At 40.6% G+C, this 26028-nt stretch overlaps 2 protein-coding genes across 5 annotated transcripts; one reads left to right on the top strand and one right to left on the bottom strand.

Moving 5' to 3' along the window:
• The first annotated feature begins 1238 nt into the window (after positions 1-1238).
• LOC135478017 (putative L-amino-acid oxidase YobN) lies at positions 1239-11401 on the top strand. Of its 4 annotated transcripts, none has more exons than XM_064758272.1 (6): positions 1239-1245; positions 4236-4625; positions 6275-6359; positions 7442-7609; positions 8669-8770; positions 10094-11401. In XM_064758272.1, the coding sequence occupies exons 2-6, from the start codon at positions 4248-4250 to the stop codon at positions 11206-11208; spliced, it is 1848 nt and encodes a 615-aa protein (XP_064614342.1). In that variant the 5' UTR covers positions 1239-1245; positions 4236-4247; the 3' UTR covers positions 11209-11401. The 4 variants fall into 4 exon arrangements, with proteins under 4 accessions (XP_064614342.1, XP_064614340.1, XP_064614341.1 ...); XM_064758270.1 differs by lacking the exon at positions 1239-1245 and adding an exon at positions 1727-1779; XM_064758271.1 differs by lacking the exon at positions 1239-1245 and adding an exon at positions 2649-3172.
• Positions 11402-17328: 5927 nt separating this feature from the next.
• Positions 17329-24690, bottom strand: LOC135478208 (uncharacterized). The gene is made up of 5 exons (XM_064758480.1): positions 24442-24690; positions 20464-20599; positions 19446-19582; positions 18389-18533; positions 17329-17575 (listed from the first exon to the last, which is right to left on the bottom strand). Exons 1-5 carry the CDS (start codon positions 24488-24490, stop codon positions 17329-17331), a joined length of 714 nt encoding a protein of 237 aa, XP_064614550.1. The 5' UTR covers positions 24491-24690.
• Positions 24691-26028: the final 1338 nt, after the last annotated feature.

Below are 26028 nucleotides of genomic sequence, written 5' to 3' on the forward strand. Positions count from 1 at the left end.
ATGTATAGTCCTACTGGAAGATTGTGTCGTACGGTACATGTAGGCCTTTTTCGTTCCGACCGCTGTAAATTTCGTGTTTTCGTTTAGTTCAGAATAATCACGGTGCATTTGTTTCTTGACGAGCAATGCAGACTTTGTTACTCCAGTAAAATTCTCTTTACTATATGTGTAGTAATTAAGATATCTATTTCAAAATACGGGCACAATAAGTATTGACACATAAGAAGATAATGGGGAAATTCAAAATACAGGACGGACGAACATTAGGCCTACATACATGTTCAAGGATCGTAAATATACTTAAAATCTAAAAATACCACAATATGTTTGCTGACGACGGTATGTCGGGCTGTATTGATTTTGCCACGTCTGTTAGGGGCTTTCGTAACTCATTTGTTTAGCGCGCTAGCGGAGCGTAGTGACCCAGGGGCCTCTCACCAATGCGGTCGCTGTGAGAACGGCGTAAAACACCAATCCAATAAATCATGTCACTTAACAATGTGACAGGCAGGTAACGCGCTGTTATGATTTGCAAGCAAATCACGTCTTTCATATGTTTGATAGCGGTATCTTTTTACACCTAGCCCAAGTACAGTTCGCTGATTCATCGGTCACATTTTTTGTCTAACGTAGTATTATTTTGGTTATTATCAGGCGTATGTAGCTTTCAGAATACTGCCCATTCTTGTTACATTGTTTCCACTCTTTTATTCAACATTTCTCTTTACTTTGGTTGTCATATAAGATGTCACCTGATATCTTTATCTGCTTGAGCTTTGAGTGACATACCAGGATGTACACGATCTCAAATGAGGGTTAGATTTCAAATCCGGGTTGGATGGTTGACTATGTATACATGCCACGTGCGTAGGCCTGTACGGCACGTCGGCCCAGTGCAGTCGACAATTGTTAAAAGCGGCAGCCCACCACATACCGTTTGTTAACAACAATTTTCAAAGTATGCTTTCTTAAAGAGCAAATCTTTTATAAGTTTTATAAGTAATGAAATAATGAAGCATAGGGTATATGTTGATTGCCGGGAATAAGGTGAACGCACACATTTTAAACCGTTAATTACACCGTGTAATGTTTGTTTGAAAGTTGTAACATAAAGTCAGAGTACAACATTACCATCATCTATAATGCGGAACTCCTGAAATTTCTAATACTTTAGAAAGTGTTAACTTACAACATTAAAAATGACAGCTGTGCCTCCTCCACCATGTTGAATATAACTGCATTAAGGTTTGTATATAATATTCCAGTTTGTACCGTGTACATGCTATTGTATTAGCTGTCTTGGATTTGAATGTATGGGTGTATTTATTTATTTATTTGATTGGTGTTTTACGCCGTTGTCAAGAATATTTCACTCATAAGACGGTAGCCAGCATTATGGTGGATGGAAACCTTGCAGAGCCCGGGGGAATCCCACGACCATCCGCAGGTTGCTGGAAGACCTTCCTACGTACGAACGGAGAGGAAGCCAGCATGATCTGGACTTAAACTCACAGCGACCGCATTGGTGAGTGGGTGTATTGAAAAGCCTCCATTAGTTACTAGCTATACATCGGATGATGTGGGTATAGCCTATGTTTCATTTAACAAAACAGAAAGGTTTATGCCTAAAACCCACTGAAATCCACCAATCAGAAACCGTGTACATATCTCCCCTGATAAATACTGGTTCTCAACGCTTTCGATCACATCCTTACGGCAGTGGGGACAGCAGCATTTCACTATATCTGACATCTTGATTCTGAGAGGCGCTTCTTCAAGGTAAGTCTTGATGACTGTGATCACTGAGATTTGTTACAGGCTAGAACCAAGAATTTGGCTGATACACTGGTAACATTTTCCCGTAAACGCTTACTGGAAAATGTACAGTTAGGCTACATCCGATTCAGTAAAGTTTCATTTTTGCTAAAAGTAGACTTTTACTGTTGTAATGTAAAGGCTAACAATTATCTTAGTAAACTTTTACCGGTCATGATATAATCTTTTCAGAAACATTTACTAAAAAATGCAGCCTAACTTTGTTGTCTTCAGTCATGTATGCAGTAATAGTCCTATAGACCTATGTTTGCTTTAGGAAAGTAGTAATCTAATATACATAATTTAAAAAAAACACACAAACATCTTACAAGGACAAATGTAAACGCGTCCTACTATTTGGGTGAAGAGTGAGATCTAGTAGTACCTGAACATGTACTCGGTTTACTGATTGCCAGTTTTTCCACATTTATATAAGTTCAACTAAGGTAGATCTATATTTACTTCAAGAGGCACATTACATACACCTTAAGGATTCCATCGTCGTCATATGACGAAAAATTGTTAAGTACAACGTTAAACCCCAAGCACTCACTCACTCAAACAGTAATCTATTACATTGCGCTTTACCGTAAATGGTAGTTATTTACGCAATATGTTTATAAAACATATACAGTAATCGCTGAACGTGTACTGGAAATTCTAACGGTGTATGCAATAGTAATTAATTAATCAATTAGGTCTATCTAAATAGTGTCAACATCACACTCATAAATGTTTAACTTTAATAATGGAGGTCATGTTTATGTTAACAATACAAACTTGTATACGGAAGGGCTTAAATGGCAATAAGGACGGGTTTATACGGCAATAAGGACGGGCTTATTAGGCAATATACTGCATGTCACCGGATATTGATGTCACCAGATATACAAAGACAAGAGATTTCAGTACTGATATGATACCGGTAGCCTGCTAAAAATCCTCTTAATTAATAAATGTCAAATAAGAAAACATATCATGGCAAATCATTGTAAGAAATGCTAATGCAAAACAAATATATAAACAAGGAAATTATTGTTATAAATGGATACAAATGTCTTGAAGCTGATAAAGGCCTGAAAATAGGAGTAAGAGTGCGAGGAAAACATAAATATGCGCGATATGCTACACCTTGAATTGAAACATGGCTTATAAATGCCCGTTATAAATTCGATAAATTCGATTTTTTAAATATAAAGGTTCAAATTTCGTCACTGAACTCTTTGCTTTGTGTTGTACGCTATAAAGAAGACAGCACAAGTATGGCATGGAACTATTCAGTGATCTCTGCCGCAGATGGCAAATGAAGAGTATACCATTAACGACAAGGCAGGGCATATTTTGAATTACGTAAGCAGTAAGTCTAGCTTTCATATCCCAGCGAGAGACCATAGCATTTCCACAAGTATCAAAGCCTTTTTATTCCATGTTTTCAGGGAAGCCCTTTTTATTCTGACCCTAACACACCACAGTAACTTCTTTGTATACATCCTGCCTCGTTCTGACGAGATATACTGACGTAAATGTCCGCCTTAACTGAAAACAAAAGTGATATCGATTAATTGAGGCTGTGTAAAATCTTAGGTTACTTTTACTTTCGTTTCTGATCAGTACTAGCTTTGGACTGATGCAGTCACACGTAGGCCTACAGGTCTTATCGCATATTCATAACTTCCTCTTTCGAATACGGCTCATGTGATAGCTTACTCACAGTCTAAAGTTATACGGACTGGAGGAAGAAGAACCGAAACTTTTCAAAGCGCAAAAATTCCCTGAAAAACCAATCACATGAGAATGTTAAACAAACACTCTTAGCACGTGGATCTGACTCCCGTTTCACATAGAATATAACAGGAAATTTTGAATTCTCAATACCAGAATTGAGTTATACCTCTGATGCAATGCACTGTTACTATAGACCCTAAAGTTACCACAAGGGCTTATCAGAGGTATTCTGTGAACTGAATATATAAATACCCACCGCCTCAGGCTAATGGGGCTATCTGAGAGTAAGCTGCAATGCACAAACAGACACTGGGACACATACGTTTTAATAGAAAAGGTAAGACAATGGATTAAGAATGATCTTGTGTAGCTTTCCTATTCAGCTGTATTTGTGTACTTTACATATTTATTTACTTCCATATTTATTTATTGATGTATTTGTTTACCTATTTGCGTGTAATTATTATCATCATTGTGTTGTGCTGTTGAGATGCTATCTCAACCGTGCACACCTTATCACATAAGCACAAAAGAGAGACGAAAATAAGAGAATAGCCTCAGATTGGAAGTAGGTGTGGCCTGGTATTTACCGTCAAAACCTTATCTAGCCTCACGTTTGTGGTTTAACTCATCTGGTACCGATTTCACAAAACGCAACAAGACAATGAGTTAATGTCAATTCCTTCTGATTTCAGGAAACCACCACAATGGAGAAATTGGCTTATCTAGGCCGACCTTATCTGTATCACATCGACAAAGATGACAAAGACTTGACCATACCGAAAACGCCCCCACCAGAACAACAACAGGGTCAGGATTCCCAGCAAACGTTTGATGTGGAGAACTTTTTTCTCCTGGAAAATTGGAACCCTGACAATGAGCCATTGCAGCAAGACAATAACTACAAGCCGTTCTTCCTCGGAATAGCCAACGGAGGTTTAGATTTTATGTACGCGAAATTGGCAGGCCTTGACCCGAAGAAGCACTTCCACAGCAAAACCAAACACAAAAAACACGTGATTATTGTTGGGGCTGGTGCGTCCGGTCTGGCGGCTGCGTTCGAACTGAGTCAAAGTGGACACAAGGTAAAGAATTTAGAGAAAATATTTCTTTGCTTCTGTGTTGATATTCTTATAATGAGGTCTTGTGTCTGTTGGGTGGTGGGTTTGGTGGTGGTCGAGGGGATGGGCTTTTGAAACTTTTGTTATCTCAATTTTCGCCCGCTTGCTGAAGTGAAACTGGAATCAGGATTGTCTAGATTTATTTATTTGATTGGTTTTACGCCGTATATTTCACTTATACGACGGCGTCCAGCATTATGATGGGAGGAAACCGGGCTGAGCCAGGGGAAACTCACCACCATCCGCAGGTTGCTGACAGACCTTCCCACGTTCGGCCGGAGAGGAAGCCAGTATGAACTGGACTTGAACTCACAGCTATCTCATTGGCGACAGGCTACTGGTTCATTGCTCTACGCTGGCACGCTAACCACCTCGGTCACAGAGGCTCGGATTGTCTAGAATAGCAGACCCCAGGCTTACCGAAACATTCTGTGATGTTTATGTATCTGATAAATCTTTGACAGATAGCATATATTATCCAAGCAGTTACAGCCTTGTTTATTTGTAGTTTGCGACTAATGAATTCTGTTGATGGAATTGTGTTTTTGCCCAAAGCCCACCAGGGATTATCTATCTGTAACACTGTGGTAGAGAGTGACATCAGTATATTTATTTGTTTATTTATGCCTAGTGTATAGCGCGAGACGTTAGCATCCTTGCAAAGAATATTTAGAACGGATTAAACTACTATCGGTGTAGACTACTCAACATCCATCCTTTGAATTCGTAATACATTACCTTGATTTACGCTAGCAGGGGAGATTGATGTGGATAGCATGGTGCGCAATGATATTTTCCAGTACAACTATATCCGACCGCTTTCGAGTGAATGACCTATCCCCCAAGACACCTTTAATTCACTGTAAAACTAGATAAAGCTCGGCCGCGAAGGACAGGTACATGTGTTTCCAAATACTACTAGGAAAAATATCTATCATGGCATTGTTCGTTACAATCAAACCCATAAGAGTAACCAGAAATCAAAGATACATTTTTGAAGGTTTACTTTGAGAGGAGGAATACAGCACAGAGCCTATATGTTTTTTCATGAATGCTCATGTATAAGCTACAATAGGAATTTTAAAAAAGCCTGAATGAAGAGCATATATTTATGCAGTCGTTTCTCCATACATATGTCCGCTAAACTTATAGTTCACACGCTGAATATAATATATCCCCAAACACTTCGATATCGACTGCAAGTTGTGTAAAATTGAATCAGTTTAAGGTCGAACGGAGGTCTAGAGATCAAATCATAGTTTGTGCATAGTTTTCAGAAATACAAGAAATTTTTTTGAACTATAGGAAGTGTTTAACTGAAGTGACCTGGATAACTAGTATAAATTACATCACCCCACTATTAAAGTTGATCGCTATCATATAATTACAAAAACAAATGTAATTAAAAATTATTTTTAACTGTAGTTATGACAACGGGCACTCTAGTTTCCCTCCATTCATGAACCTGAACGATGTTGCAAAAATCAACCACGTAAATAAACAAATAGATTAACAAATAAATAAATAGCCAACATATGTACAAGTATCATCGCCTGATGAGTGGACAAGACTGGTTGCACAATCTCATAATTTCTTTATTTTTGGTTGATCAGGTGACCATCTTGGAAATGCAGCAACGCGTTGGAGGGAGAATGAAGACCATTCGGGAGCCGTTCACTCGTGGACTCCATGCCGAAGGTAAACGCCATTTATGGTATACGGGACGCTCCTCTCTAAATTAGGTTTTATTGATTTATTTATTTGATTGGTGTTTTACGCCGTACTCAAGAATATTTTACTTATACGACGGCGGCCAGCATTATGGTGGCAGGAAACCGGGCAGAGCCCGGGGGAAACCCACAACCATCCGCAGGTTGCTTGCAGACAAATTAGGTTTTAAGATACACGCCTAGCATATCAGGATAAAAAGTATTGTGCGGTGTAGTTAACATAAAGCATCGTTTTGGAAATGTGGCGTATGACTTAAATGGGTAGTTTACGTACGAGGCAGAAGGTACCATGCTGTGTAAGTCTACATATTGTGTATGATATATATGTATTGGCATGTAGGGACCGGTTACATAATTAAAAGAAAGGCAAGAAACTATTTTATCTTGTTCATTTCGGGCGAACCACAAATGGAAAGAGATCTGATCGGTAATAACCTTTTTTCTTTGACGTGCTAGATAATGTTAGAAATCATTTTTAATCAGAAATTTTGACAAGGCCATGGGAACTGCCAGTTTGTCGTGTCTCTAGTGCGTACGTTTAATTCAGTCTCTTCCAGGCGCTCCAATATCTCCCGACCAAAAACTGTTGGGGTATAAACAAATAATGTCTTGAATTTTAATCAATCAAATAACTAGCTAAATAAAGAAAGAAAAAAATAAATAAATACATAGAATGCGGACTATCCCTTATGTCCTGAAAACCTCTCTGGCGTCGTGTGAGCGTTGCTGTGGTGTCTTTGTGACAATACATCCGTCTTGCGACCTCTTCTTGCGACAATCCCGCAACAAGCATACTGACCGCCTGATTACGTTCGTTTAACGTCGGTCTCGGCATGACGTTGTAGTGCCTTTAAGACTTTAAGGTGTGATTGTTTGCAATGGCTTAAGTGTGACTATCCAATGGCTCACAAAACTGGTAAATCCGAGCATGCCGAATTGTTGAATACTCACTTGTACTTGTATAATCTTATTCGTATTTAAAATTCTGCAAACTTTCATAATGCAGTAACTTTTTTGACACAATATACATATAGGTAATTGCTCCTGTAGGTGGCGCTATGCGACTTCCGGGGACAGGAAAGAAAGATTGGAAGGGACCTTCCCATTTTATGACTGACCATTACATTCGCCAATTTCACGTGGAGACCAGGCCGTTCGAAAACATCAATGAGAAATGCTTCCATCATGTTTATGGTCACGCCAATATAACAATCAAAGGTAAGGTTTCTGGTCAATACATTCATTAGAGGTAAGGTTTAACGCCAATACAAGCATTACAGGTAAGATTTAACGCCAACGCAAGTATTAGAGGTAAGATTTAACGTTAGTACAACCATTGGAGGAAAGGTTTAACTCCAATACAAGCATTAGAGGTAAGATTTAACGTCAGTACAATCATTGGATGAAAGGTTTAACGCCAATACAAGCATTAGAGGTAATATTTAACGTTAGTACAACCACTGGAGGAAAGATTTAACGCCAATACAAGCATTAGAGGTAAGGTTTAACGTTAGTACAACAATTAGAGGTAAGGGTAAACGCCAATACAAGTATTAGAGGTAAGATTTAACGTTAGTACAACCATTAGATATAAGGTTTAACGTCAATACAAGCATTAGAGGTAAGGTGTGACTCTAATATACCATCAAAGGTTAGGTTTGACGCCAATATAGCCATCAAAGGGAAGTTTTGACTCCAATCTTTTGAGTTTCACTCCAGTACAACTATCAAAGGTAAGGTTTAATACCAATACGACTGTTAGAGGTAAGGTTTGACGCCAATACAACTGTTACAGGTAAGGTTTGATGCCAATGTCGCTATCAGAGGTAAGGTTTGACGCTAACTTGGCGATCGAAGGTAGGGTTTCACTCCAACATAGCCATCAAAAGTAAGGTTTAATGCCAATACAGTCATTAGAAGTAATATTTGACGTCAATGCAACCGTTATAGGTAAGGTTTGACGCCAACATAGCCATCAAAGGTAATGTTTGACGCCAACATATCCATCAAAACTATTGTTTGAAGGCAATATAGCCATCAAGGTGGCGTTCGAAGGCTATATAGAAGGCTTGATTCTAGTATGTAAGATTTCACTCCAATATAGCCATCAAAGATTTGAAGGCAATAAGGCCATCCATGTTAGGGTTTGAAGACAATACAGCCGTCAAAGGTAAAGTTTGAAGGCAATATAGCCATCAAAGGTAAGGTTTCATAGAAATATAGCCATGAAAAAAAAACGTTTGCAGTTGTGTGTGTTTTATACTTGGAAATTTTCAGACTGGAAGGAAAAGAACAAAAAGTGGTCCGACAAGTTCTGGCCCGGGTGGGATTGTAATCTTCCAAAGGACGTGAAGAAAGAACTCAACATCACTGGAATAGGTAGGTTTAGACAATATTGTGTTATCCATTTACTCAGTACAGTAGTTTGTAATATAGTTGCTCAGTACAAGACGCTGTAAGCCAGTTAATCAGTACATTAGTCTGTAAGCCAGTTACTTAGTACAGCAGTCTGTAAAGCGGTTGCTCGGTACCGTCTGTAGGTCAGTCTCTAAATGTAGCAGTTTGAAGGCAGTTACTCAGTACGCCAGTCCGTAAGCTAGTTTCTCAGTAGGGCTGCCTATAAACTACATACTCAGTACATCAGTCTGTAAGCCAGTTACTCAATACATCACTCTGTAATCCAGTTACTCTCTACAACAATGTGTAGGTTAGTTACTAAATAGAACAGTCTGTAGGTCAGGTACAGCAGTCTGTGATCAAGTTTCTTAGTACAGCAGTCTGTAAACGAGTTACTAAGTACAACAACTTGTAAGCCAGTTACTCGGTGCAACGGTCTGTAACCCTGTTACTGAGTAAAGCGGTGTGTAGGCCAGATACTCAGTACAAAAGTCTTTAGGACAGTTACTCGATACACCTGTGACCAGTACTGAAGCCAGTTACTCAGTACAGCAGTGTGTAAACCAGTTACTTCATACAACAATCTGTAGGCCAGTTACCCAATACAACAGTCTGTAGATCAGTTACTTACAACAACAGTTTTTAAGTCAGTTACTCAGCACAGCAGTCTGTAAGCCAGATACTTTATGTAAAGCGGTATGTAGGCCAGTTACTCAGCACAACAGTCTTTAGGACAATTACTCAATACGCCAGTGTGTAAGCCAGTTACTCAGTACGACAGTCTGTGAGCTAGATACTCAGTACGGCAGTGTATAAGCCAGTTACTCAGTACCGCAATCTGTGAGCTCGTTTCTGGGTACGGCAATGTGTAAGCCAGTTACTCAGTACGGTATTCTGTGAGCTAGTTACTCAGTTCGGCAGTGTGTAAACCAGTAACTCAGTACGGCAGTCTGTGATCCAGTTACTGAGTAAAGCAGTATGTAGGCCAGTTACTCAGTACAACAGTCTTTAGGACAATTACTCAGTACGGCAATGTGTAAGCCAGTTACTGAGTACGACAGTCTGTAAACCAGTTACTCGGCGCGATAGTCTGTAAGCCAGTTACTCAATACTGCAGTCTATAAGTTAGTTACTCAGTACAGCTATATGTAAGTCAGTTACTCAGTACAGCTATCTGTAAGTCAGTTACTCAGTACAGCTATCTGTAAGTCAGTTACTCAATACAATTACCTTTAGGTCAGTTACTCAGTACAGCAGCTTTGAATTCAACCTGAATTTTATTTTCATTGGTATTTTGTTCTCCAGACAGTTATTACGAGAGAACTTTCGAGCCTGTGAAGGAGGAGCTGCGACAAGATCATTCAACGGAAGGCTGGAACCGATGGGTCACAAAGTGGAGCAAGCTTTCTCTTGACGAGTTCTTGAGAAGCGATATCCATCAGAAGCCTGGAGCACCAAAACTCCGGCCGTGGCCTGAGCGAGCAATCCAAGCCTTCACTGTATCAAACTACGCCCCCTTCCTGTCAATCAGTCTGGTGGAGTTCCTTCGGGACGAACTGGGTGGCTGGTGGGAGGATCCTATGTACACACCCAGTGAGGGAATGGAGGAGTTAGGCTGGGCGTTCATCAAACAAAATCCTGGTGGGTGGGACCCACACGTTCACTTGAAAGAAAACATTCGATTCGGCGTCGAAGTGGAGAAAATTGAAATGGTGAACCCTGAGCGTCGACGTGGAGTGCGCGTGTCGGGAAAAAACGTGGCGACTGGCGAGCCGCTGACCGTGCTCGGGGATGCAGTGATCCTCACTGTGCCTATTCCGGTCCTCCGTCAGATGGACGTGCCGTTGTCGTCGGACCAGGAACGAGCCTTGAACTTTGTATCTTATGAATCCTCAACGAAGATCCTGCTGCAGTATGAGAAGAGGTTCTGGCAGGAGGAGTTCGGTATACAAGGGGGTATGACCCGCACTAACCTCCCCATTGGCCAGGTCCACTACCCTGACTGGGAAAAGTCAGGAATCTCGCCGAAATCACGCGGTATTCTCGTCTGCTACACATGGGAACAGGATGCTGTGGTGATGGCATCCATGTCAGACAATGACGCCATTAGAAGTGCCGTGAGGCAAATCGAAAAACTCCATCCCGGTTCGGAGAAATATTTCGAAGTTGGGGCAAGGCAAGCGTGGACCAGGGACCCAGCAGCCCAAGGGGCATATGCCTTTCTCCGTCCTGGAGAGTTCAGTAACGCTCTGTCGGCTCTGGTAAAACCAACCCCACCAATCTTTCTGGCGGGAGAGGCTTTGTCCTGGACGAACGGCTGGATCCAAGGAGCCATAGAATCGGGTCTTAGAGCAGCATTCCAGTTCTATGCTCATAACGAGGAAGAGTCGTATCGTGAACAGACGGAGGCAGAACGATGAAGAAAGAAATAATGGGAAAATGCATGTTATATAAACACGTTAGACCTGGGGTATACTAAACCACCATTTACCTTCGCTTATAATTAAACATTTCCAAAGTGATGTGCACCAATGGCTGAGGGATAGATGGATATGTCATGTACATTTTAGTATGGTTAAGGGAATAAACAGCCAAAGTCGAAAATTTTGACAGCCAGACAAACATTGGCAAACACTAACCACTGCACTGCTCCGATTTAGCGAAATTAAGTTCAATATTACAGGTTCGCTCTCGCCTGAGTCAGAAGGAAATCCACTTCCTCCACTACCTTACAGCACATTCATTTTTAGACAATGAATGTAGGTTCTAAAATCTGACAATGGCGTCCTTTAAAACCTAATGCTTTGCAGCCGAGGGACACAAGTCCGTGGGGGCCTCCGTGGCTCAGTTTGTTAGCGGGCTAGTGCAGCGTAATAACATTAACACACTTACCAAACTTAGGAGTTAAACACACACACTGACATTCAAATGAGGTTACATTAGGCAACTTAATTTTAGAGTAGGAGACATTATCCCGGACTGATGTAAGCAGGCCACCTCTGGACCTTCCCAATCCTTCCTAATTGCTGTGAATTTGGAGAGCTTGAACTTATAAATATAAGCGTCATGTCCGACATTCGTATACCATTCGTAGTCCGTAAAGGGCGTTCCACGTCGATAATCGCAAGATCCATTTCCAAAACAACGTTTAACACTAGCTCCCAAAGACAAACGTATGTAAAAAACTATACAAACAGGATATAAAGCCGGTAATACACAAGAGAGAAGCGGTCATAAGTTTTCAATGATGCTGGGCTGACAGTGGATATTCCAGGCATGAATTCCATATCAAAGTTTAAATTCGTAGTCCATGAATGAGTTCCAGTTCAAATAACAATTAAACAAGGTATCTCAGTAGCGCTTTGATTGCAACTATTTATAAAAGCATCATGCAGATATAATGAGCATGGCTGCCTTAACGGCCCCTAGCCCAAGGTTAAGCGGTATTAGATACAGTTCAAAAATGACGGGCGTTACAGACCCTAAGCGAACAGATTGTGATTCAAAAGTAACGGACGATTATGTCTTTTCCGTTAATATGTAAGGATCTCATACTACAAGAGGCGTCATCTATGATGTTACACATGTCCTGCCGGTCTGTATATAAGCTGTCTACAAGATAGACGGTGTACACTGGGCAGCCAGCGCCATTTATGTTGTTAAATACCATGTACGTGATAGATATGTACATAGGGATAACAGAGCCGTCTATGTGGTTGATCACAATGCAGATCGCCAGAGATTCTGAACGCTCTGTCCATACCTGCCAACGAGAGTGTTATACTCATTGTAAAATTTGAGTGTTATACTCATTGTAAAATTTGAGTGTTATATTCATTGAGTGTTATACTTATTGTAAAATTTGAGTGTTATATTCATTGTAAAATTTGTTGTTTATTAGTTTGAGACCAGCCATAGTAAATATACACAAAGTAGTTTAAGACCATTTTAAGACACTTACAACTTGATCTGATTACAATAAAGGTGATTATGCAAAATTGGGCCTCTTTCTGTAGGTTATACGGGCCTATTGATTTTCCTTAATATTATTAATGTGGTAGATCTGTCAACTTCAGCCTCAAACATATTTATCCTCCAAGTTTTCACTCAGTTCGGTGGCACATCTTGATCCCTAGCCCGAGCTGGCTACTTCGACTCCTCTCTTTATACTGGGCTGGCGGGTATCGTAGCCACAGGGGCAATCAAGGATAAACCCATTCACCGAGTCACGCCACGTCCGATCTAAAGTCCTTTCTAAACACTGGCTGCGGTCCAAACCTGATGTCAACTTTGGCTCTTACCTCTCAGCTTGCCTGCACACACAACATCCTAGGTACAGTATATGTCATTGGGTAAGGAAACACGAGACCCAAATTCACTTCACAGTCATCGCTAAAGCAGCAGCCATTTTGCATAGACCACAGTTATGGGTCTCGAAAAAGTTATCGTTCCTAGATGGCGCATGCGCGTTAAACCTGAAAAGACATGCGTAATTGTTTAGAAATGGTTTGCCACGTCGTGAATACTGGGCTGGTCTGCCATTACCGGATGGAATATACCTTGGATGTTGCACGTGCTGGCGAGCTAAGAGGTAAGAGTCAAAGTTGATATCAGTTTTGGACCATTGGACTCTATTTGCCCTCCATTGTTTGAAAAGGAGTTATCGGACACGTCCCTGTGTCAAACTCCTATGTTCTGAAACAGAAGGCCACTTGCCTCTGCATGAAGAGAGTATCTGTCTACTACCTCTGCGGAAAGAGCTCACAAATCTGAAACACATGGCTAAAAACATAACTAATCGAGAATGACAAAAGGATACGACCGCACCGTCGTAAGCTGAGACATGTTGTTCTTGTACTGATGTGCCTAGTTATTGCCTTGAGCGGATTACATGTATTTCACTTTTCACTTGCATCAGAAATCCTCCATGGGAGCCGGGTGAGGACCCTAGGTCCGCGGCTCGAGGACGGTGCGAATGGTACATGTTCTCATCCTACTTCCACTGCGGCCCGTGATCCGAGACGAGGGGACGAGGATGGTCGCGTTCTCTTGCCGCGGGCCGCGACCACATTATGTAGGCCAACGTGTTTGATCAATAGCAAAAAGCTGAAGGGCAACCCGCCGACAGAAAATGACGTGTGTTTGTATGGATCTATGTATGGAAGCCGGATTCGCGAGCCGCGGCACGAGGTGTCCACACCCGGCTTAGTCTTGAACTGGATTAGTCTTAAACCTTGAACTAGACTCACGAATTGAGCAAACTTGTAGAGGCGGACAATAGAAGCCTACAGTACATCTGCAGAGTTCTTAGATATCGTCTGAGTAGAAAATTCTTGGAAACTATGTGTAATTGCTTTATAACATCACCAAAGGAATACACATATACGGCTTGGGACATTATCACTGATGTCCAAGCGATCCGAAAAGGAAGCTCTTTGTGCTATCACTGAGTTGTTTTAATTTATTGTAAAAAAGGATCATATCAATGATACATCAAGCAATGTAAATTAACTACCAACAGAGCAGCATAACCTGTACCAATTCAGAACAAGAAACCACTAGCAAGTTTTGGCGGTCAGTACTATGGTGGGCAGAGAACTATGACGTTCACTTGCCAACTCACAATCTTGAAATCTATGTTAAGTTCTAGTCAAGTAGAAATCGACGTAGGGGTTTTCCCACAACAATTGGATATGTCACAAAATAGTTCAGATGAGTTCAGATGTTCAGACGCACGAGATAATCCGTAATCTCGCGTAAAATTTCTTGATTTCCTACCATTATTTTACGGGATTTTTCTGCTAATAATGTATGTTAACGGACGTTTCATTTAAGCTTACAGTTAACTGACATGCCATCCCCCACTCGGACAGGTGTGACATTACCGGTTACTAAAAATTAGTCATTTTCAAATACTTAGATAATTAATAACATAATTAACACGCCGCTAAGGGGACGCAACTCCTACAGTCGCCTTATGTTACCCACCTAGCCTTGGTCATGAACAATATTTTCAGAAGGGTGATGGACTGTATCTGTGTGGACTGAAGGTAATATTCATATAGAGTTAGATCTAGAATAGAACGCTATCACTAAAGCGGTAATGCCTTCAAGGAATCAAACTTATTCTTTTTGATATTTCCTAATAAATTTGATATTTCATTATGAATATACGATGTGAAACACGAGAAATAGATTCTCTTTCATAATACATACATATAATACTTTGCATGTGATACACAAACATTAACGTCTTTGTTATGCGGACCCTCGAAATATCCCAGAAACTTCTCCGAAGTATTTTTATTTTATCCCAGTATTTAAACATCCACAGAGCCAATTTCCCGACTAAATGCCAAAATCTGCCTTTCTGACGACATCTACTTAAATTATAGTCTATTCTATCTATAAGGTCACACCAGTCACAAGTTGGGAGCTCATCAACCGTCCCTCTGAACAGATACTTGTTAGATGGATAAATAGAGTGCAAAATATTATATTTCATTCATTTCACTTTGCTGTTTACACCAATTTCTTGAGATAAAAGCCCAATTTTGTTATGTGGATAAGGAAAATTGGCTGGGGCACATGTAATAACTGCCTCTACAGAATTGTGATCTAAATAGAGTTTATACATGAATTCCCTCCTTTTGTTATCACTGTCCATTCTAACGTCTCGGATGTACGTGATATCAAAATTTAAGTTTGGCCTTTTACCGGCAACAAAATTGTGATCTGAGACATTTTTTGAAATAGCAGTTTCCAGAGTTTTCCAAATTTTATAGCTGTCGTATGTTACTGGGAAACCATATTGCTGACGGTAAATTCAACGGTTAAATGTGCCAGTTTCATCAAACAAATCTCCGCTACAAGCAATCCCAGCTTCTCGCCAGAGTGCGTCATAAATAGATTTCCCTTATTTCAAAGTGAGTTCACTTTTCCAAACAATTTTATCATAAAATGGAACGAAAAAAAATGTTTTTCTTTGCAAAAATTAAGGACACTACAGTAAAACCTCGGAAAGTATTTTGCTCAGTGTTTTGGTGCTATAATTACCATGTCGGAGGAAACTTAGAAAATTCTGATATCCAGAAACGTTGTTGAATCTATCACCGATAAGTTGTACGTATTGTTTAGAAAAACAACTTTGCTTGGTTTGATCTTAAGAAGTTGTGTCTATATTAATTTTAATCCACTCAATAGCTCAATCCTTACATAAAAATGTAAGCCCCATTAACTGACTCAAAGTTTCTCAGTTTTAGAGTCGAGTCATGGGCAAAATACACGACCTTTACCTCCATCAACCACACCGGCCCGGATAGCACAGTTGGTAGAGCGCCCGCTCATGAAGCGGTGGATCAAACCTGAGTCGAGTCACACCTAAGACTTTAAAAAGGGAATTTGTAATTTCCTCGCTCAGCATGAAGGGGGCAGTGCAACGACTGGTTGACCCGTATCAGTATAATGGCTCGGGCGGGGCCGCTTACTTGCTTTCGGTAAGTCGTCTCAGTGAAGCAGCACTAGAAATCCTGTGGAAATCCGTCCTGCAACAAGGAGACACATTACATACGCCCTAAAGATTCCTTTGTCGTCATATGACTGAAAAATTGTTCAAATACGAGGTTAATCCCTAAGCACTCACTCCAACAATCACATTTCAGGACTGCAGCATGAAAGAGAGGTTATCTCCCCTGGAGGGCGCAGATAGTGAGGTCACGTATACAAAGCCGGAAAGACATTCACGTCAACTGACGGTTGTAATAAATGCGGTTGCTCCGGCTTGGAATCAGCTGTTGTACCCTGAAGGCCTGTAATATTCCCCTGGTCTCAGTACGTGAGTATGGATAAACAATTAAATGATGAACGATATCATGTAAAAGTAAAATGGATTTTCACCATGGGCCAAGGACATCTATTATGGCTGGGGAACAGTTAAGTAAACCGGAAGTGGTCTCATCCGGTATAATGACGGCTAAACATTGGAGTGTGTATTACAGGTAGAACTTTAATGAATGGCACAACATCATCCAAATTATTGTGTTATCTTACATATACGTGCTCCCTTTCGTGTGGTGAACAGATTACTATAGGCAAGTGTCCATGGATGTCTTTTTGAACTGATGGATTGTTTGGAGAAACGCCCTGAGCAATTCTGTGCCTGTTGCTGTACTTCACTCGTTTTATTGTTCTCAAATCACCGCCACCATCTTCATTACATGAGTCATGAGATTTGTCATGACAAAGGTGCATGGATGACATCGTGAGGTTCATCATTATTACCATCATATTACCATCGTAATCATCACATTCATCCTTATCGTCGTCGTTGTTTTATGTCGCCGTCATCATTATCAATTTCATCAACAACAACTGCACCGTCATCATTATTATCACCGTCATCTTCATCATGGCTATCAACTCATCATAAGTCCTATCGTATTTCAGCCATCTCAAACAGTGCAGACTTTGAGATAATAACAATAATGCAGATAATGAGTTTTGTAAAAGGATAGATCTGGTAAATGTGATGCAAATATATTTTAGTCAGTCGTCCACTTTTTACAGACAGTGAGGACGCCAAGTGCTAGCGTTAGGAGACCAGAGGACGTCACAGATCGTGACGACAAGCCGTATAAGCGATCGTACTTCGACTGAAAACTCCCATATTTCTTCACCTTACATCGTCCGTGCATCAAGGCGTAAGCGATGTTCGTCAGGGTTTCCCTGACGTCCGCGGAACAACTGGCAACAGCATCAGCCACGCATTTCGCACCAGTGACCTGGAGACTGAAAAAGCAAGAACAAAACAAACACATAAAAAGTAACTTCCAGATAATGAGAAAACTAATTCATGCATGCCTGTCATGTCTAAATGACCGTAACTTTCTTTCTCGGCTCGCCTATACATTTAGATGGTAGCTGAACCAACGTACATGTGCTACTGTCGAAAATTCCACATGGTTTACAGCTTATTTTGATATCTGTACCTTTCAGTCTAGCGCAGGTGTCGCAACAACTGCGTTCACTGTCAAAGAGAAGCTCCAACGAAGGCAAACGAAAATCATACTTTTCCTACAGTTGCACTGTGCTCCACCAGGAGCAAAACCTCTACCACTCAGTTGGGGTGTGGCCTATCAGGGGCGACGTTCCTTCCTCTGAGTTGAAATATTCCCCACCAGGAGGGTAATCTCTACCACTCAGTAGGAGTGTGGCTCACCCTGAGGAAAATCTCTTCCCATATCTTACATCAACAAGCTAAGAACATCGGGTATATGGGGAAAATATTGTGAGCCGTGACTTGTGAGCCGGTTTCACTAGAGTGTATTTCCTTTAAACTTATCGCCTATATACAGTTATCTAAAATAACTCATAAATTTACCTTTTGTCACTGGGACGTAACGTCACAAGCTGGTGGACGTCTATATTAGAGTTCTGTATATGCCTCGTAATGTTAAAATCCATCAGCTTGTTTTTTAAACCAAAACGTCACTGCCTCGATTAACGTCCTACTTATTCAAAAAGAAGTCGCATAAGATATGCAACCAGTACCATTTTCAAATTGTCCAATACAACGGTCAGTTGATGATTTGGCATACTTACGGACAAAGTGTTTCATAGAACTTCTCCCAGTTTCTAGTTCTAAGGACCTCATACATGGCGTCTCTTCGGCCCATCGAATGATTGGAGAAACATCTCAAAATGGCAGCATTGTTTGTGTTGAAACAGGAAACACCTTTCAAATAATCTGGAAAAGAAGTTACGCCTGGGTCAGATAACATGTTATTCGACACTGTTCTACAGAAAGGTTTCTTTGCTTGCGGTGTAACGGTATTTTTAGCGGTGAAAATGTTTTTTCCGTGATGTAAGGGTTTTGTCTTCGGTGGAAATGTTTTCTCTGCCGTATAACGGCTTTCTCTGTGGTAGGAATGTTTTCTCCGTAGTGTAACGGTTTTGTCTCCGGTGGAAAAGTTTCTCTAAAATGTAACGGTTTTCTCTGAGTTGGGAATGTTTTTTTCCGCAAAGTAATGCTTTTGCCTTCGGTGAAAATGCTTTCTCTGCGGTATAATAATTTTCTCTGCGGTGGGAATGTTTTCTTCGCGGTGGAAGGGTTTTGTGTCTTCGGTGGAAATGTTTTCTCTACAATGTAACAGTTTTCTCTGTTGTGGGGAAGTCTTCTCCTCAAGGTAACGGTTTTGTCTTAGATGGAAATGTTTTCTCTGCAGTGTAGCGATTTTGTGTCTGGTGGGAGTGTTTTATCCGTGGTAGAAACCCACATGACACTCAGTCTCATCAAGAGATATCTGTCACGCATCGATGATCTAATAAAAATGCTTCTTACTGAGAAAAACCTATACACCGCAGAGAACATGAAGGACTAATGAAAACGGAACTCAGAGAAAACCTTTGCCAAGAAACCTTGTACAAACAACATTATTTTTTGCTAACGATACGTAAATCTTTTGAATCGTTGTAAATTACGATGAAATGAAAAAAAAGCACAAACGGAAGACAGTACAAAGTGAATCAGTGCTCAGTGAGTTTGGGTCGTGTCTCTGGTGTTAGTCGAGTCTAGGGGTGACTAGTTTTCACTTAACCATTCTCTGACTCACTCACTCACTCACTCACTCGTCCACTCTTTCACAGCGAGCCCCGTTACCGTCTCTGTCAGCGCAGAATCCTTCGAAAGCGACCAGCGTGGAGTTTTGGTCGTAGCCCTGCATGTCCAGGAATGATTGGTCTTTCGGGCAATCCTTGATTAACTCCTTCAGACAGTTTTCGTACTCCGGGTAGATTCTAGGGTGATGAGAAACAGCAGTGGCGGTTAGGGCTTTTACAGGTTTCGTCCAATAAAGCAATAAACATATGACAATTACCGACAGCTATGCTAACAATGATGCCAGCTTTGTTGACAGCTAACTCGAGACAGCGTTAATCTGTCGTATGTATTTTACATGTGCTCGAGAATATTTTCAAATCGAAAACTTAAAAAAAAATACCAATGAAAAGCAGGATCATTTTACGCTGGCATAGTCATGCGCCACTTGAAAGGTCGCTGTGGCTTATTCCAGTCAAGGGGTGAAGAGCGTGTCGTGACGATTTGCTGTCAGTGGTTAGAGGCAATTGCCATTCAATTGTTAGGAAAAAGGAGGTGCAGGTTCAAACCAAGCCTTAGACTGGGAATTTATAGATATCCTTGATCTCGCTTCTCGTGGAGCCTTATTGACAGTAAACGACCGACACCTTCTGTTTGGGGGTTTCCGACCAGGAATGGCCCAGGTGCCTGCCACTACTTGATGTGGTCGCTGTGTGTTGATGTTCAACTCATGCTTGCTTCTTCTCCGGCCTTACGTGAGGAGGTCTGACAGCAAAATGAGTGTGGTTGTAGGTTTGCACCGGACTCTTTTCGGTTTTTTCCCACCATAATGCTGGCCGCCTTCGTATATTAAGTGAAATATTCTCGAGTATGGCGTAAAACACCAATCAAAAATACAAACAAACTTTCGTTTGGCCGATTGTAGGCTACATCGTACGTCTTCAACCATTATGGTGTGTAAAAGCTCGTCAGCAAATCGTCAAAGCTTCATTGTATAAGCGAAACTTTCTTCAGTATGTCATAAAACATCAGCCAAGTAAATAAATAAATAAATAAATAAACTCAGTGGTATTGTCCTTACCTGCAGACGTTGTCTATCTGTTCCCTCGTCGTCAACTGACCAACTATTTCGTGTCTTTGCACTTTGAACCGCATTTCGCACTCATCTCGGCTGTTGTTTACAGGGTGATCTTGACACAGAGACCATGACGAGTGAACTGCAATAAGTACATCTGGGATTTTAGGACTTTCTACAGCATTGCACTAACCCATCTACAGAAGAGATCTCTTTATTAGTGTATAATTCTGTAAGCATATATTAGTGCGAACGTGCATTATTGTGTGTGTGTGTGTGTGTGTGTATGTATGTATGTATGTATGTATGTATGTATTTGCGTGTGTGCGTGTGTGCGTGTGTGTCCGCGCGTGTGTACGTGTGTATGTATGTATGTATGCATGTAAAGTCTCCCGACTTTGAGCCTGACGCTCTAAACATTATGCCAGCGAAGCGGCCTGATGAATTAATATTAACGTGGGTGAGCGTGTATTAGTGTGAACGTGTGTGTGCAGGTTTGAACGTGTATTAGTGTAAATGTACGTCTACAGTAGTGCAATGCACGTGTGAATGCACGTGTGTAGTAATGAGAACGTGTATTAGTGTGAACGTGAGTGTACAGGACTGAGCGTGTGTTAGTGTGAAACTGTGTGTACAGATGTGGGCGTGTATGAGTGGGAACGTGGGTGTACAAATGTGAGTGTGTATAAGTGTGGAAATATGTGTACAGATGTGAGCGTGTATCAGTGTGAATGTGCGTGTACAGGTTGGCATCTGTATTAATGTGAAGTGTGGTAATTATGGAAACGTAGCACGTTGGGCGAAACAATCAAGAAAGTTTGGGCGTGTGGTGCAGCACATTTGATCCAATAGGGTGATGAATCTTACCGTCAAAATAAAGCATTCGCACACCCGCCGTCAAACAATAAGCACGTAACTGGTCAATAATCGCAAGGCCAATTCCCAACACGACGTATACCACAAAACAATAAAGAACTAAGAATGTATTTACCATCTTTAAAGTCGTCGACTATATAGCTCCACGCTGACAAATTGACATACAGTATTGTTTTTAAAATCATTCCACCGTTACTCTTCAGTGTTAATGAGTTCCAAGATACTTTCCTACCGAAAGCATACCGAACACTATGTGTTAAAGCGTGTATAGTGTTATTCCAGAGAATCATATAAAATAAGAAGCGAGGAATGTCAAATCTCCATTTACTACTCCTTCAAGTTCAGGGGGCCTCCTTGACTCATTTGGTTAGCGCGCTAACGCAGCGTAGTGACCCAAGAGCCTCTCACCAACACGGTCGCTGTGAGTTCAAGTCCAGCTCATGCTGGCTTCCTCTCCGGCCCTAAATGGGAAGGTCTGCCAATAACCTGCGGATGGTCATGGGTTCCCCCCGGGCTCTGCCTGGTTTCTTCCCACCATACTACTGGCTGCCGTCGTATAAATGAAATATTCTCGAGTACGGCGTAAAACATCAATCAAATAAAGAAATAAATGCTTCAAATTCAAGATCACCAAATAAAAGACACACTTATACCTCAGACATTTTTCCGATATTTGCACATTTCAGAGAAGACAGCTTCGTGTATTCGTCAGATTGTCCAGTTGAATGTATCCACTTTATTTTTCTAGTAGAAGCAGACACATTTTTAGTAACAAAAGGGCCTTTATGATGACTTATTTACCGACGCCCTGTATAGATTGAAAATACGACCCTGGAAAGCGGGACGTAGTTCTATTCTATTTTTACCCTTTCAAAAGCCAAGTGTATCTTTAGATTTGGTCCTCTTTTTGTACGCAGCTTGAACGTTCTCTTATTCCCGTACAATCAAGTCTGTAGCATGTGGCCTTATCATACAGTTTACACTGCATTCATCTTCTTTATCGTTAGTACTCATACAGAGTGTAAGTTGATAGCAATGAACTTTACAATGGAATTTCCAGGTATTCTGATTGAAATACTCGCAGAAGATTACGTTTACCATCGTTAACGCTCAGCAGTTAGAATGTACCAGCAAACTCCGTACTTTTCATGGATCCGAAAAATAATGTATCCAAAATGTTTGCTCCATACATCTGAATATTTCTCGACGAAACAACCTTACTGCCTTTTCAATTCACTCGGTCAAACAGCTTTGACCTATATATATTTTTTCTAACCTTTATGAAAATCCAAAATAAAGGCATCTTCATAGTTTGACAATTATTTTGAATATTTTCTTCTCTATCGATGCCGGCGTGGTAAATAATTCATCTTCAAAATTAAATTTTTGCGCATGGACGATTTGGCCCTGAATTTCGCTAAAACAATCTTTAGTGATGCACGAAGAGAGATAGAGGGCAGTAACTGTTTTGTTTTCCGTGACAGCAGATATGTATGCAAATGAAAGACCCACTCTAAAATTCACAATTTTCACAAAATGAATTTTTTTCTGTTTAAGAAAATGACTGGATGAATGTTTATAGCTCAACGCCATACTGTCATGACCGTGGCCATTTAAGAAAGAAGAAGATATATTCAGACTTCTGAAAAATCATATGGTCATTTAACTTCAAATTTCAGAATCATGTTGCTCTAACTATACATCTGCGTACATAAAAACTAACAAAACTGAGGCTAAAAATGAATAACACTTACGTTGCTTTATACTCACTTTACACGGGAATAAACATGAAATGGTTAATTTCGCTAAAATTGTGCTACCGTGTCTAAAATATTATACCTTATGCTTACATTACAACAAATGTAATGATGCCCCTCGTTTTCCAAAAATCAAAATGTCAATACAGCAAATGCATTTAGACATATGTATACTGTAAATAGCATTACTAAACTTACGTATTCAGTACTAACTCAGAGCGTATGAGCGTGTGATATACACAAGGTCTGACGGATGAAAGAAGACGTCCTGCAGCTTTAATTACAGGTGTGTTAAAACTCGTGTATAAGGTTTCTTCCCATGTGTCAAGATATATATTTACACTGTTTCAATCCTCACCTAATCCTGTTCTACTAAGAAACACCCCTTTAACTACAGCACCATATGCGTATGTAGGCTTGTCTGCTGACAGACAGGAACACTTTTGTTACTACACTCAACAAATTAATCTCTCAATGTTAATAGTTGTCTGAGTGATGCTAGAATATTCTCGCTATTCTGTTATTGCGGCAGATTATCCAATTACATATAACACACATATTTTATTAATTCAACATAGATTTATTTTATTTATTTGATTGGTGTTTATTTTACACCGTACTCAAGAATATATAAGAATATTTATATTGTTGGGAAGGTCTTGCAGCAACCTGCAGATGGTCGTGGGTTTCCCCCGGTCTGTGCCCGATTTTCACCCATCATAATGCTGGCCGCGGTCGTATAAGAATATTTCACTTATACGACCGCGGCCAGCATTATGGTGGGTGAAAACCGGGCACAGACCTGGAGAAACCCACCAACATCTGCAGGTTGCTGGCAGACCTTCTCACGTACAGCCGGAGAGGAAGCACGAACTGGACTTGAACTTACAGCGACCGCATTGGTGAGAGACTAGCTAGCGCGCTAACCAACTGAGCCATGGGGGCCCCTGCAGTTCAACATAGATTCTATTAGACTAACGGAATACTTTGTTGAATATAATACGGTATTATGTTATAATAACAGAATACAGCCTAGCATCTAGACAACAGACTTTCTGTTCAAATTAACAGATTGATTTTTTTAGCGTATAGATAAGCAGTCAAGAATGTAACTTAAGGAGCTTTAATATCCACGTATATGTTCACGACACTATGCATCAGTGTTACTCCAAAACGTATGGTATTTGCATATGCACGACTTGTAAGGAAAACAACAACACTACACATGTTTACATACGCTGAAACGGCATTGTACTTAACGGAGGGATACGTTACAAATCAAATATGTTAACTAGACTCTTCTGTTATTTTGTGAAACTTATGTTTAATAACGAAAGTTTAAACAGCTTACCTGTAGTCACAAGAACGAGAAGTGTTCCCAGTTGACGCAAAGCCTCCATCTTGCCTCAGACCAACTGTCCTACTTGAGAAGTAGAGCAAATGTTCATCACCAACCTCTTAATCCCTACACCCTGGATGTGTGACGTGCTGGTTTCTTTACAAAAAGATAAAAGAAAGAGAGACCACTTTATAATCGAGCACGTTTTCCGTACGAGCTTATTGTCACATAAAAGTGTACTTTTTTCCTTACTATTTACCTCCATCTTGACCAAAACCCCTTATTTCTCGAGTTTTTTCACGTGACATCTCCCCCCATCCCCACAGTTCCACCCCCCCCCCCCCCCCCCCCGCCACCCTTCTGCTACTCGCACACACACACCAACCCTCTCTCATAGGGTCCTGGCTTTACACCTACATCTACCTATATAAGAGAGCAACACTTCAGGTTATCTATGAACCTTTTTATTTTATACACGCTCCTGTTTTTTGTTTCACGCCTGGATGCACTTTCAAGTTATGAAGTATAGCTGCTGTATGTTTTGATTATTGTCAGTTGTAGGTTAAGAAATATAATAAAATTGGTGTGGAATAATAAGAGTTAGATGGTTCGTACGGTTTATATCATGCTTGTAATACAGAATATGGCATTTCAGCAAACTCACAGATCTTTAGAGTGCCGGTCCACGTGGGATGGAGCCTAATATTTGTGTCACACAAATGTACTATGGAGAAAAGTAGGGGTCATCTCAGTGTACTATGGAGAAGAAAAAGGGGATATCGCAGTGTACTATGGAGAAAAGTAATGGATTTTGCAGTGTACTATGGAGAAAAGTAGGGGATATCGCAGTGTACTATAGAGAAATGTAAGAGATATCGCAGTATACTATGGAGAAAAGTAGGGGTACCTCAGTGTTCCGTTGAGAAAAGTAAGGGATATCGCAGTGTACTATCTAGAAATGTTGGGGATATCGAGTGTACTATGGAGAAAAGTAAAGAGTATCGCAGTGCACCATGGAGAAAACTTAGGGAATGTCGCAGTGTACTATGGAGAAAAACAGGGGATATATCGCAGAGTACTATGGAGAAAATAGGGATATTGCAGTGTACTATGAGGAAAAGCAGGGGATATCTCAGTGTACTATGGAGAAAAATAGGGGATATCTCAGAGTACTATGGAGAAATGTAGGAGATATCACAGTGCACTATGGAGAAAAGTAGGGGATATTGCAGTGTACTATGGAGAAATGTAGGGGATATTGCAGTGTACTGTGGGGAAAAATAGCGGATGTCGCAGTGTACTATGCAGAAAGTAGGGGATATCTGAGTGTTAAATGTAAAAAGAAGGGGATGTCGCAGTGTACTATGTAGCAAGGATGGGATATCGCAATATACAATGTAAAAAGGAGGGGGATATCGTGGTGTACTATGTAAAAAGGAGGGATATCGCAGTGTACTAATATTGCAGTGTAGTTTTGGGACACAACATGTCTTCATAATCACTAATTGCCATGCAGGCATTTTTCATGGCATGCACATATGTGGATCTGGTTTGAGTCGTTTTGCATGACATGCACATATGCAAATCTGGTTTGAGAAA

The sequence above is a fragment of the Liolophura sinensis genome, chromosome 11 (genome assembly GCF_032854445.1).
Source record: "Liolophura sinensis isolate JHLJ2023 chromosome 11, CUHK_Ljap_v2, whole genome shotgun sequence".
NCBI lineage: Eukaryota > Metazoa > Mollusca > Polyplacophora > Chitonida > Chitonidae > Liolophura > Liolophura sinensis.